This window comes from Meriones unguiculatus, chromosome 4 (genome assembly GCF_030254825.1).
Source record: "Meriones unguiculatus strain TT.TT164.6M chromosome 4, Bangor_MerUng_6.1, whole genome shotgun sequence".
Classification (NCBI taxonomy): Eukaryota; Metazoa; Chordata; class Mammalia; order Rodentia; family Muridae; genus Meriones; species Meriones unguiculatus.
The window spans coordinates 17914484-17928475 of record NC_083352.1 but is presented as its reverse complement, the minus strand read 5'-3'; the positions used below and the strand labels follow the sequence as shown (position 1 = coordinate 17928475).

The 13992-nt window shown below is 41.5% G+C and overlaps 1 protein-coding gene across 1 annotated transcript in view; it reads right to left on the bottom strand.

Moving 5' to 3' along the window:
- The window catches only part of Kcnu1 (potassium calcium-activated channel subfamily U member 1), a 100272-nt gene extending 86482 nt beyond the window's left edge, over nt 1-13790 (bottom strand). The window contains exons 1-2 of the mRNA XM_060381357.1: nt 13596-13790; nt 11594-11713 (exon numbers count right to left, since the gene is read on the bottom strand). Of these exons, the coding sequence (XP_060237340.1) occupies nt 11594-11713; nt 13596-13790 (315 nt within the window). The remainder of the gene's footprint in view (nt 1-11593; nt 11714-13595) is intronic.
- Between the last annotated feature and the right edge of the window lie 202 nt (nt 13791-13992).

Sequence of the window (13992 nt, the reverse complement as noted above, 5' to 3'; positions counted from 1 at the left end):
CAGGTAAATCAACTAAATAGTCCTATATCCCCCAAAGAAATAGAAGCGGTCATCAAAAGTCTCCCATCCAAAAAAAGCCCAGGACCAGATGGCTTCAGCGCAGAATTCTACCAGACCTTCAAAGAAGAGCTAACTCCAATTCTCTTCAAACTATTCCACAAAATAGAAACAGAAGGAACATTACCAAACGCATTCTATGAAGCCACAGTCACCTTGGTACCTAAACCTCACAAAGACTCAACAAAGAAAGAGAATTTCAGGCCAATCTCCCTTATGAACACTGATGCAAAAATACTTAACAAAATACTTGCAAACCGAATCCAAGAACACATCAAAGATATTATCCATTATGACCAAGTTGGCTTCATCCCAGGTATGCACGGGTGGTTCAATATACGGAAATCCATCAATGTGATCCACCATATTAACAAACTGAAAGAAAAATACCACATGATAATCTCCCTAGATGCTGAAAAAGCATTTGACAAAATCCAACATCCATTCATGTTTAAAGTATTGGAGAGAACAGGGATACATGGCACATATCTAAACATAGTAAAGGTGATATACAGCAAGCCTATAGCCAACATCAAACTAAACGGAGAGAAACTTAAAGCAATCCCACTAAAATCAGGGACAAGGCAAGGCTGCCCACTCTCTCCATATCTCTTCAACATAGTGCTGGAAGTCCTTGCTAGAGCAATAAGACAGTTGAAGAAGATCAAGGGGATACAGATTGAAAAAGAAGTCAAATTATCACTATTTGCAGATGATATGATAGTATACGTGAGTGACCCCAAAAACTCCACCAGGGAACTCCTACAGCTGATAAACACCTTCAGCAAAGTGGCCAGATACAAAATTAACTCAAAAAAATCAGGAGCATTCCTGTATACAAAAGACAAAAGGGCTGAGAAAGAAATTAGGGAAACAGCACCCTTCACAATAGCCACAAATGACATAAGGTACCTCGGAGTAACCCTAACCAAGGAAGTCAAAGACTTGTATGAAAAAAATTTCAAGTCTCTGAAGAAAGAATTAGAAGAAGATATCAGAAGATAGAAAGATCTCCCATGCTCATGGCTTGGCAGGATTAACATAGTAAAAATGGCCATCTTACCAAAAGCAATCTATAGATTCAATGCAATTCCCATCAAATTACCAACACAATTCTTTACAGACCTGGAAAGAAAAATTCTCAAGTTCATATGGAATAACAAGAAACCCAGAATTGCTAAAACAATCCTCAACAATAAAAGATCTTCTGGAGGTATCTCTATTCCTGATCTTAAGTTGTACTATAGAGCAACAGTTTTAAAAACTGCATGGTACTGGCATAGAAACAGAATGGTGGATCAATGGAACCGAACAGAGGACCCAGAAATAAACCCACACACTTATGGAACCTGATCTTTGACAAAGATGCCAAAACCATACAATGGAAAAAAGATAGCATCTTCAACAAATGGTGCTGGTCCAACTGGATGTCTACATGTAGAAAAATGAAAATAGATCCATACTTATCACCCTGCACAAAACTGAAGTCCAAGTGGATCAAAGACCTCAACATAAAACCAGACACATTAAATCGGCTAGAAAAAAAAGTGGGGAATACCCTAGAACTCATTGGTACAGGAGAAAACTTCCTGAACAGAACACCAACAGCACAGGCTCTAAAAGCAACAATCAATAAATGGGACCTCATGAAACTGAAAAGCTTCTGTAAAGCAAAGGATACTGTCATCAAAACAAAACGCCTGCCTACAGATTGGGAAAGAGTCTTCACCAACCCTTTATCTGACAGAGGACTCATACCCAGTATATCTAAAGAACTAAACAAGCTGAAAAGCAGCAAACCAAGTAATCCACTTAAAAAATGGGGAACAGAGCTAAACAGAGAATTCTCAACAGAGCAATATCGAATGGCAGAGAAACACTTAAAGAAATGCTCAACCTCATTAGCCATTAGGGAAATGCAAATCAAAACAACCCTGAGATTTCACCTTACACCCATGAGAATGGCCAAGATAAAAAACTCAAGTGACAACACATGCTGGAGAGGTTGTGGAGAAAGGGGAACCCTTCTCCACTGCTGGTGGGAATGTAAACTTGTACAACCACTCTGGAAAGCAATCTGGCGCTTTCTCAGACAACTAGGAATAGCGCTTCCTCAAGATCCAGCCATACCGCTCCTAGGCATATATCCAAAAGAGGCTCAAGTACACAAAAAGGACATTTGCTCAACCATGTTTGTAGCAGCTTTATTTGTAATATCCAGAAGCTGGAAACAGCCCAGATGCCCCTCAACTGAAGAATGGATGCAGAAATTGTGGTACATCTATACTATGGAATACTACTCAGCAATAAAAAACAAGGAAATCATGAAATTTGCAGGTAAATGGTGGGACCTGGAAAGGATCATCCTGAGTGAGTTGTCCCAGAAGCAAAAAGACACACACGGTATATGCTCAACTCATATAGACATGCAACGTAGGACGGACCCACCAGAATCTGTGCATCTAGAGAGGCCGAGCAGGAGAGAAGACCCTGGCTAGAGTTTTCGATCCCCATCCTGAGGGGCAGGGAGGATGGACATCAGATGAAGAAGAAAACAGGAAACAACCTAGAAACCTGCTACAGAGGGCCTCTGAAAGCCAGAAGAAGAAATCAGGAAACAAACTAGGAACATACCACAGAGGGCCTCTGAAAGCCTCTGCCCTGCAGACTATCAAAGCAGATGCTGAGCCTGATGGCCAACTCTCGGGCAGAGTGAATGGAATTTTGTGTAGGAAGTGGAAAATAGTGGAAGCTGGAGAGGACGGGGTCTCCACAAGGAGAGCAACAGAACAAGAAAATTTGAACACAGGGAATTTCCCAGAGACTCATACTCCAACCAAGGACTATTCATGGAGATGACCTGGAACCCCTGCACAGATGTAGCCCATGGCAGGTCGGTGTCCAGGTGGGTTACCTAGTAATGGGAAGAGGGACTGCCTCTGACATAATCTGATTGGTCTGCTCTTTGATCACCTCCCCCTGAGGGGGGAGCAGCCCTACCAGGCCACAGAAGAGGACAATGCAGCCACTTTTGACGAGAACTGATAGACTAAGATCAGAAAGGAGAGGAGAACCTCTCCTATCAGTGGACTTGGGGAGGGGCATGCATGCAGAAATGGGAGGAAGGGTGGGATCGGGAGGGGAGGAGGGAGAGGCTTATGGGGGGATACAAAATTAATAAAGTGTAATTAATATTAAAAAAATCTTAAAGGCAAAAAAAAAGAAAAATTAATCAGTGATACTTAAAGCCAAGTTAAGAGACAATATATCAAAATAATTTTTGAAAATCTAAGGAAATAAAACTAAAATATAAGTTACATATAATGTGAATGTAATATAACTCATGCCAGGAAACTACTCACAAAAATAAATAAACAATTGAGAAGGTATTACAAAAGGTGAACCCCCCCCCCCAAAAAAAGAAAATCTCTTCAAGCAACTTAATGGCTCACCTGAAAGCCCTAGGGGAAAAAAAGAAGCAGACATTCCCAAGAGGAGTGGATGGCTGGAAACAATCAATCTTGGGGCTGAAATCAATAAATTAGAAACAAATAAAATAATTCAAAGAATCAATGAAACCAAGGGCTGGCTCTTTGAGAAAAATCAACAAGATAGACAAACACTTAGCCAAACTAACTAAAAGGCAGAGAGAAACTATCTAAATCAGCAAAATCAGAAATGAAAAGAGGACATAACTACAGACACTGAGGAAATCCAAACACTCAGTAGGTCTGTATATGCCACAAAATTTGAAAATCTAAATGAAATGGACAATTTTCTTGATAGATTTCATTTCCCGAAATTAAATCAAGATCAGGTAAATAGATTAAATAGTCCTATATCCCGTAAGGAAATAGAAGCAGTCATCAAAAGTCTCCCTTCCAAAAAAAAAAAAAAAAAAAGCCCACGGCTAGATGGTTTCAACGTAGAATTCTACCAGACCTTCAAAGAAGAGCTAACTCCAATTCTCTTCAAACTATTCCACAAAATAGAAACAGAAGGAACATTACCAAACTCATTCTATGAAGCCACAGTCACCTTGATACCTAAACCACACAAAGATCCAACAAAAAAAAGAGAACTTCAGACCTATCTTTCTTATGAACACTGATGCAAAAATACTCAATAAAATACTTGCAAACCAAATCCAAGAACACAGAAAAGATATCATCCACCATAATCAAGTAGGCTTCATCCCAAGCATGCAGGGGTGGTTCAATATACAAAAATCCATCAATGTAATCCACCATATAAACAAACTGAAGGAGAAAAACCACAGAATCATCTCCTCAGATGCTGAAAAAGCATTTGACAAAATCCAACACCCATTCATGTTTAAAGTCTTGGAGAGAGCAGGGATACAAGGCACATACCTGAACATAGTAAAGGCAATATACAGCAAGCCTATAGCCAACATCAAACTAAACAGAGAGAAACTTAAATCAATCCCACTGAAATCAGGTATAAGGCAAGGCTGCCCACTCTCTCCGTATCTCTTCAACATAGTGCTTGAAGTCCTAGCTAGAGCAATAAGACAACTGAAGGAGATCAGGGGGTACAAATCAGAAAGGAAGAGGTCAAAGTGTCACTATTCACAGATGATATGATAGTATACGTGACCTCAAAAATTCAACCAGAGAACTCCTTCAACTGATAAGCACCTTCAGCAAAGTGGCTGGATACAAAATTAACTCAAAAAAAAAAAAAAGAGAGAGAAGCCCTCCTGTATACCAAAGGGCTGAGAAAGAAATTAGGAAAACAACACCCTTCACAATAGCCACTAATAACTTAAAGTACCTTGGTATGACTCTAACCAAGCAAGTGAAAGACCTGTTCAAAAAAAAAAAAAAAAAAAAAAAAACTTCAAGTCTCTGAAGAAAGAAACTGAAGAAGATATCAGAAGGATGGAAAGATCTCTCGCTTTCATGGATCGGTAGGATTAACATAGTGAAAATGGCCATCCTGCCAAAAGCAATCTACAGATTCAATGCAATTCCCATCAAATTACCGACACAGTTCTTTACAGGCCTTGAAAGAACAATTCTTTTTTTTTTTTTTTTCAATGCAGTTTATTCAGGAACAATGAACAATCCTCGGACCCTGGGGAAAGCCAGCCCACAGCTTAAATAGCCTCTGGGTAGCCAACCCAGGCTTGCCACGGGGGCAATGCAGATAGGTCCACATACATGGAAGCAAGCCAGATCCTCGGCCTTAGCCAAATGTGGAGTTGTTCGTGACAGAGAGCACTCACCATCGGGAAGGTGGAAGGCAGAAACCAGCTCCATCTTTAAGGCATAGCATTCCGCAGCTCTCTACAGTTCCCCCTTTTTGTTTTAGACGCATCAGGCAAGAGTAGAGGTCTGATCTCTGATATTAGAAATAAATTGGGACTTTGTACAGATGTTCATTTAGGTGTCATCCACCCAAAGAGCATCAGACCCGGAAAGAACAATTCTTAACTTCATATGGAAAAACAAAAAAAACCATAATTGCCAAAAACGATCCTATACAACAACAGATCACCTGGAGATATCTCCATCCCTGATCTCAAGCTGTTTTACAGAGCAATAGTAATAAAAACTGCATGATAGTGGCATAGAAATAGAATGGTGGATCAAGGGAACCAAATAGAAGACCCAGAAATAAATCCACATACCTATGGATACTTGATTTTCAACAAAGAAGCCAAAACCGTTCAATGGAAAAAAGACAGCATCTTCAACAAATGGTGCTGGTCTAACTGGATGTCTACATGTTGAAAAATGAAAATAGATCCATACTTATCACCCTGCACAAAACTGAAGTCCAAGTGCATCAAAGACCTCAACATAAAACCAGACACACCAAACCGCTTAGAAGAAAAAGTGGGGAATACCCTTGAACTCATTGGCACAGGAGACAACTTCCTGAACAGAACACCAACAGCACAGGCTCTAAGAGCAACAATCAATAAATGGGACCTCATGAAACTGAAAAGCTTCTGTAAAGCAAAGGATACTGTCATCAAAACAAAACGCCTGCCTACAGATTGGGAAAGAGTCTTCACCAACCCTTTATCTGACAGAGGACTCATATCCAGTGTATATAAAGAACTAAAGAAGCTGAAAAGCAGCAAACCAAGTAATCCACTTAAAAAATGGGGAACAGAGCTAAACAGAGAATTCTCAACAGAGCAGTATCGAATGGCAGAGAAACACTTAAAGAAATGCTCAACCTCATTAGCCATTAGGGAAATGCAAATCAAAACAACCCTGAGATTTCACCTTACACCCATGAGAATGGCCAAGATAAAAAACTCAAGTGACAACACATGCTGGAGAGGTTGTGGAGAAAGGGGAACCCTTCTCCACTGCTGGTGGGAATGTAAACTTGTACAACCACTCTGGAAATCAATCTGGTGCCTTCTCAGACAATTAGGAATAGTGCTTCCTCAAGATCCAGCTGTATCACTGCTAAGCATATATCCAAAAGATGCTCAAGTATACAACAAGGACATCTGTTCAACCATGTTTGTAGCAGCTTTATTTGTAATATCCAGAAGTTGGAAATAGCCCAGATGCCCCTCAGTTGAGGAATGGATACAGAAAGTGTGGTACAGCTACACAATGGAATATTACTCAGCAATAAAAAAGCAAGAAAATCATGAAATTTGCAGGTAAATGGTGGGAACTGGAAAAGATCATACTGAGTGAGGTATCCCAGAAGCAGAAAGACACACATGGTATATAACTCACTCATAAGTGGATACTAGACATATAATATAGGATAAACATAATAAAATATGTACACCTAAGGAAGCTAATCAGGAAGGAGGACTCTGGCTAAGATGCTCAATCCCCATTCAGAAAGGCAAAGAGGATGGACATCAGAGGAGGGAGAAAACAGGGAACAGGACAGGAGCCTATCACAGAGGGCCTCTGAAAGGCTCTACCCTGTAGGGTATCAAGGCAGATGCTGAGACTCATAGCCAGACTTTGGGCAGAGTACAGGGAATCTTATGAAAGAAGTGGGAGATAGTAAGACCTGGAGAGGACAGGAGCTCCACAAGGACAGCAACAGATCCTAAAAGTCTGGGCACAGGGGTCTTTTCTGAAACTGATACTCCAGCCAAGGACCACTCATGGAGATGGCCTGGAATCACTGCACAGAGGTAGCCTATGGCAGTTCAGTATCAAAGTGGGCTCCATAGTAATGGGGACAGGGACTGTCTCTGACATGAACTGATTGGCCTGCTCTTTGATCACCTCCCCATGAGGGGGAAGCAGCCTTACCAGACCACAGAAAAAGACAACGCAGCCACTCCTGATGAGACCTAACAGACTAGGATCAGAGAAAGCGGGAGGAGGACCTCCCTTTTCAGTGGACTGGGAGAGGGACACGGGTGGGGAAGAAGGAGGGTGGGATTGGGAGGGGAGGAGGGAGGGAGGTACAGGGGGATAAAAAGTGAATAAACTGTAATTAATAAAAGTAAATATATATATATATATAAAAGAAATGCTCAATGTCCTTAGTCATCATGTAGATGCAAATCAAAATGACCCTGAGATTTTACCTTATACCCATCAGAATGGCTAAGATCAAAAACTCAAGTGACAATATATGCTGGAAAGGATGTGGAGAAAGGGGAACCCTTCTCCATTGCTGGTGGGAATGTAAACTTGTACAACCACTTTGGAAATCAATCTGGCGCTTTCTCAAACAATTAGGAATAGCGCTTCCTCAAGATCCAGCTATACCACTCCCAGGCATATATCCAAAATATGCTCAAGTATACAACAAGAACATTTCTCAACTATGTTCATAGCAGCTTTATTCGTAATAATAGTCAGAAGCGGGAAACAACTCAGATGTCCCTCAATGGAGGAATGGATATAGAAACTGTGGTACATTTACACAATGAAATACTACTCAGCAATTAAAAACAAGGAAATCATGAAATTTGCAGGTAAATGGTGGGATCTAGAAAAGATCATCCTGAGTGAGGTATCCCAGAAACAGAAAGACACACATGGTATATACTCACTTATAAGTGGATATTAGACATATAATATAGGATAAACATACTAAAATCTATACACATAAAGAAGCTAAGCAAGGAGGACGACCCTGGGTAAGATGATCAGTCCTCACTCAGAAAGACAAATGGGATGGACATTGGAAGAAGGAAAAAACAGGGAACAGGACAGGAGCCTACCACAGAGGGCCTCTGAAAGACTCTAACCAGCAGTGTATAAAAGCAGATGCTGAGACTCATAACCAAACTTTGGGCAGAGTTCAGGGAATCTTATGAAAGAAGGGGGAGATAGTAAGACCTGGAGAGGACAGGAGCTCCACAAGGAGAGCAACAGAACCAAAAAATCTGGGCCCAGGAGTCTTTTCTGAGACTGATACTCCAACAAAGGACCATTCACGGATATAACCTAGAACCCCTGCTCAGATGTAGCCCATGGCAACTCAGTGTTCAAATGGGTTCCCTAGCAATGGGAACAGGTACTGTCTCTGACATGAACTCAGTGGCAGGCTCTTGACCACCATCCCCTGATGGAGGAACATCCTTCCCAGGCCACAGAGGAGGACAATGCAGCCAATCCAAATGAGACCTGATAAGCTACGGTCAGATGGAAAGGGAAGAGGACCTCCCCCTATCAGTGGACTTGGAGAGGGGCATGGGAGAAGAAGAGGAGGGAGGGAGAATAGGATTAGGATGGAATGAGGGAGGGGGCTACAGCTGGGATACAAAATGAATAAACTGTAATTAATATAAAAAATTCATTAAAAAAAAAGTCAGCAAGCAGCTGGGCATAGTGATTCAGGCCTTTAATCCCAGCACTCAGGAGGCGGGGGCAGGTGGATCTCCGTGAGTTCAAGGCCAGCCTGGTCTACAAAGTGAGTCCAAGTCATCCAGGGCTCTTGTTACGCAGAGTAAACCTGTCTTGAAAAACAAAACAAAAATCAGTAGGCTGAATGTGGAGAGCGAATCCCAAGCCTACACGAACCCCTTGCTCCTCAAGGTTGGGGCAAGAACCACCCCTGCCATCTATGGCCTCTTCCCAGCTAACATTTTCTGGCCCAAGCTGCCTCCCCAGCTCTGCTCTCTGCCCTGTATCCCTCGAAGGCCTGAGAGCACTGACCTGCCAGATCGGGCTTAACCCAAAAGAGACTGAAAGAGGATCAGCACATGTAGGCTGTGGCACTGAAGACAGCTGAGAAGACTATGGGAACCAAGCAACAACAGGTGACTGACTACCACTTAGATGCTATGGATTGGCCAGGATTGGCTTATGGTCCTCTTGGGCCTGTGAGCATCCACTGAAAAAGTGTGTGCTCTAATGAAGATAAGAACAGGAATCCAGCGCTATGACGTTTCCACGGTTCAGAAAAGGGGACAGAAGCGATGAAAGGAAACAAAAACAGAATTCTTATTATGCTGATACTATATTGTAAGGTATGCCAGAAGAACACATATTCCATATTGGATAAGGACACTAACAAGACAGGGTTTTTGTTTTGTTGTGTTGTGTTATTTTTTGTTGTTGTTGTTTTGTTTTGTTGTTTTTTGGTTTTGGTTTTTCGAGACCAGGTTTCTCTGTGTGTAGTTTTTTGCTGTCCTGGAACTCTCTCTCTCTCTCTCTGTAGACCAGGCTGGCCTCAACTCACAGAGATCCATCTGCTCTGAAGTGCTGTCTCACTACAAGATCGTTTAATAAGTGACTCTTTGCAAGTAAGAATATATCATTCAAACTCTGTTGGGAATGCAAGACAGTCAAGAAAACATAAATGAATGTTTTGACACGTCTCTTTCAGTCATTCGGCAATAACTTAGAAGACTGAAAACACATATGAAACCTTTGCCACCTATAGGCAGGTGGGAGAGCTGGCCCTGTCCCTTACCAGCTGCAACACTCAGGAGAGCGGGCCCTGCGTGTTGCCTGGGCTACAGGGTGGAGCTGGCCCTGTTTGTGGGGGTTACTGGTGAGCAGCCCCGAGGGTGTGAGAGCAGGAGAGTGAGCTGGAAGGCTCACCAGCTGAGACACCCCTCAGACCCGGACCCAGGGCTTTGAATTGGCTCACCCCAACATCTACTCCATCAATAAATGCTGGACTGAATGAAAGGGCTGGTCCTACAGATCCAAAACTACAGGATTTCCATGACACAGGGCAACAACAGGATATCTGAGAGGAGTCCCAGGGAGGGTCCACTACTGATAGAGGGAGCAGAAGCCAGAGGCCTCATACCAGACCAACAAGTTACTGCAATGAACATCTGCAAGTAAAGAAGTGTGGACAAAGGGGTATATTGTGGGACACATGGACACACTACAGCTTCCACAGCAAGTTTTTTTTCTTTGTTGTGGGGAAGGTTGCAAGGGTGGAGGGTGGATACAAGGATAGGAGGAAGTGAGTGGGATTGGGATGCATGATGTGAAATTCACAAAGAACCAATAAAAAGTAGAAGAGGAGGAAGATACACATAACACAGTATTGCCTGGGTATCAGACAACACTGTTCTTTCAAAATCTATGAAATGGCAGTGGAAGGTGATTGTGTGCTAGGTAATGACATATATTTCTCATGTATTCTACGAAGTGTCTGTAGTGGGAGTTTTGGTTTCTGTAAAAACTCAGTTATGTTATGTAAACAGGTTTTTCTTTTAGTCCTAGGTGTGGGATATAGGGCTACTTTAGATTATTCAACAGCAGCAGACTATTTGCCTCATGCAGGCTCTGAAATGGGCATGATCTTTGCCAGCTGCATAGTTTAATTCTGAGGACTCTGAGAGAAAATAAATACCAGAGCTGAGAGAGGGAAGGGGGTTCCTAGGAAAGAAGGCTACTGCTGCTTCCCCCCCTGCTGCTGGTTCCTGTTGATGCAGTTTGCCAAGAAGAAGCTGGAGATATCCTGAAAGGAAGATTGGACTTGCCCCAAGGAATCCAGCAACCCTAACCAACAGGAAGTAGCTAAAGAGAACTATGCCTCTTCTCCCCACTAACCTTTTTTCTCTCCTATTTTTTATTAGGGTATTGGAAGGGATTGGGGTAAAGAAGGAGGCAGAGGCATAAGAAACCCCAATAAAGTATAAATAAATAAGTAAATAAATACCAACAGTTGCAGTGGTAAAAACAGCAATCACTGGATCATGGCTTTCTTTCTGAAAAATTAGCCATCTAATCTAAACCCCTCTCCTCCACAGGAAATCAAAGCATACAATGCTCTCTAAATACATGCTTTTCTGGTATGTGTATTCCAGGCAGGCACTCATATATCCGTGAAGCACAAAATTTACACAACTCTGTACTCACAAAGCTTTCCTTGTGGCAGAGTAGCCAACAGTAAGTATAAAATCTAAGTAATCTTGCTCACTTAGGGATAAATAACGCAGCATGACAACTAGAAAGCCCTACATACAGGGCTTGATGTCGCGAAGAGCACCACGAAATGAGTACGCCTGCTTGTGTGAGTAAAGTACAGGAGGAGACCACGACCATGTTCATGGCCACAGCTCCTCAGCGTGAGAGAGCCGTGAACGCCCACTCACCAGCACTTGCCCCACAATGGTCTGTGCAGAGAGCAACATTTCAACACGCTCACGAAATTCCCCGTGAAAGTTAAATCTTCTTAAAGGATTAATCTTTATTTTGCTTGATGAACATAAGTCCTGTGAAAAACAAATAAACAAAAAGGATTGACAGAGTGAGCAGCAGCTAAAGAAGAAGTCCACTTCAGGTTGAGGGAGGCTCTTGTCATAATATTAGCCAGAAATCATTCTGCCCTGCTCAACCCAGGAAACAATCATTGTGAAGACCAAAGCAGTCAACTAAAGAGATCTCTAAATGATACAAACGCACACACACACATGAGAGAGAGAGAAAGCTCATGTTCATCATCCCCAATAATCCACAGTCTTATAAATCTTTCCCCAATAGTTCTATGACGTTTAAAGTCTTGATCTCAAACTTTTGTTTATTTTTATTCTATGTAAATTGCTGGTTTGCCTGAATGGCATGTTTGTGCACTGTGTGTGTGCCTGGTGCCCAGGGAAGCCAGAAGAGGGCATCAGACCTGGAAGTGCAGATAAGCTGTGAGTCACCATGTGGGTTCTGGGAATTGAACCCAGGTCCTCTGGAAGAGCAGACAGTGTTCTTAACCACTGAGCCATTCCTCCAACCCTGTTTGAAGTCTTTAAAGTAGAAACAATTACAGAGTAAACTAACTTATCAATAAAAGCAATGAACTTCAATACTAGATACTCTCAAATACAGAAATATAAAGTCCATATTACTAATAACCTTAACTTTTTGCTCTTATTTCAAGTCATGTCACCTTATGCCACTTTAACAGTAGTAGACATATTTAAGGAAAGTTTGCATCTTAATTATGATACACAAGCAAAAAGTATTCTATTACAAAAACCTACTATAATCTATTTCAGTAAGAAACAAAGTCTAAATGAATTAAAACTAAATACAGAGGGCTTGATAAAATTCTTCTGTTGAGTCAATTGTGGTTGCACATGCCTTTAATCCCAGCACTCAGGAGGCAGAGACAAACGTGTTAAAGGCCAGCCTGGCTGTATAGCAAGTTCCAGGCCATGCAGGGCTACATAGTGACACCCTGACTCAAAGCAAGCAAACAACAACAACAACAACAAAACAGAACAGTCATGTAGAATTGAAGAAATTTCAAAATTACTAATATGTCATCTTCATAAAGCCCCATTTGTTCCCACTGTCATCATTTGCCAGCAGTTACTCACAACATCAACCTATGCAAAGCTAGTTAGGCTACAAAAAAAAAATGCCTGTGTTTGTGGCTGGTGTAGATAGCACATAAAAGTAATGTATACATATGGACACATATGAATCATGCACAAAAGATATTCAAAAGTAAGGCTAAGTTAATATCTTGCCTTTGTGGGTCCCTTACAGTATTTAACAAAACTCTCTCTCTAAAACAGGGTCTCCTGTAGTTCAGGCTGATCTTAAGCTCACATAATAGATACAGTCTCACAATGAAGCTCTGGGTGGCCTGAAACTCACTATGTAGACCATTATGTTCTTCTTTAAAATATGTATATATATCTACATATATCTATATCTACACACACACATATATATAGTATATATCTATATCTACATATATATATACTTTCTCTCTCTTTCTCTGGAACAGGGTCTCATTTATCCAAGTAGCCTAGGCTGACCTCAAACTTACAGCAATCTTCCTGCCTCAAGTACTGGGATTAATCCATAAAGTACCACATTTGACTGTCTTTTTAAGAAACAGGAACGTTGTCGACGTTTATAGAATTTTTTTTTTTGTTTTGTTTTTCAGAACAGAGACTCTGGTACATTCATCACTGTCCATGGTCAACAAACTTCGCACTGGGCTTGGGCCCAGTTTCCTGCCCTTTATGAAGCATCATAAGCTCATTCATCAGCCTGAAGAAAATCAAATAAGGCTTGAACTTCTTGCTAAACACAGACATATGCCAAACGTAGAACTGATCACATACAGGTCTCCCGGGGAAGGAAACTGACCAAGATTTTCTCTGCTCTCTTGATGCTTTGGCATTTGTTTAAGACAGCCAAGATTATTCTGAAAATCATTATGATGACGTATCCCACCACAAAAGTTGCCAAGGAGGAGAAAATAAATGCTGCTTGGATCTCGATTGTGCATGACGTTTTCGACGGCTCTTTCCTATTTAATTTTTCTATCAATATATCAAACATCTTGAGACCACACTATTCGTCTGGTCAATGATGTCATGGTCACCTGGCAACAGTTCCAGGAAGTATGCTTCCTTGTATTGCATCATCTTCGGATCTGACGTGAAAGCCAATGAGAAGTTCAAGGAACAAGAATCCTCCAACAACTATAGCAAAACACACGGACTGCTGTCAGCCTATAGAAAATGGTAGGACCTATCAGGGT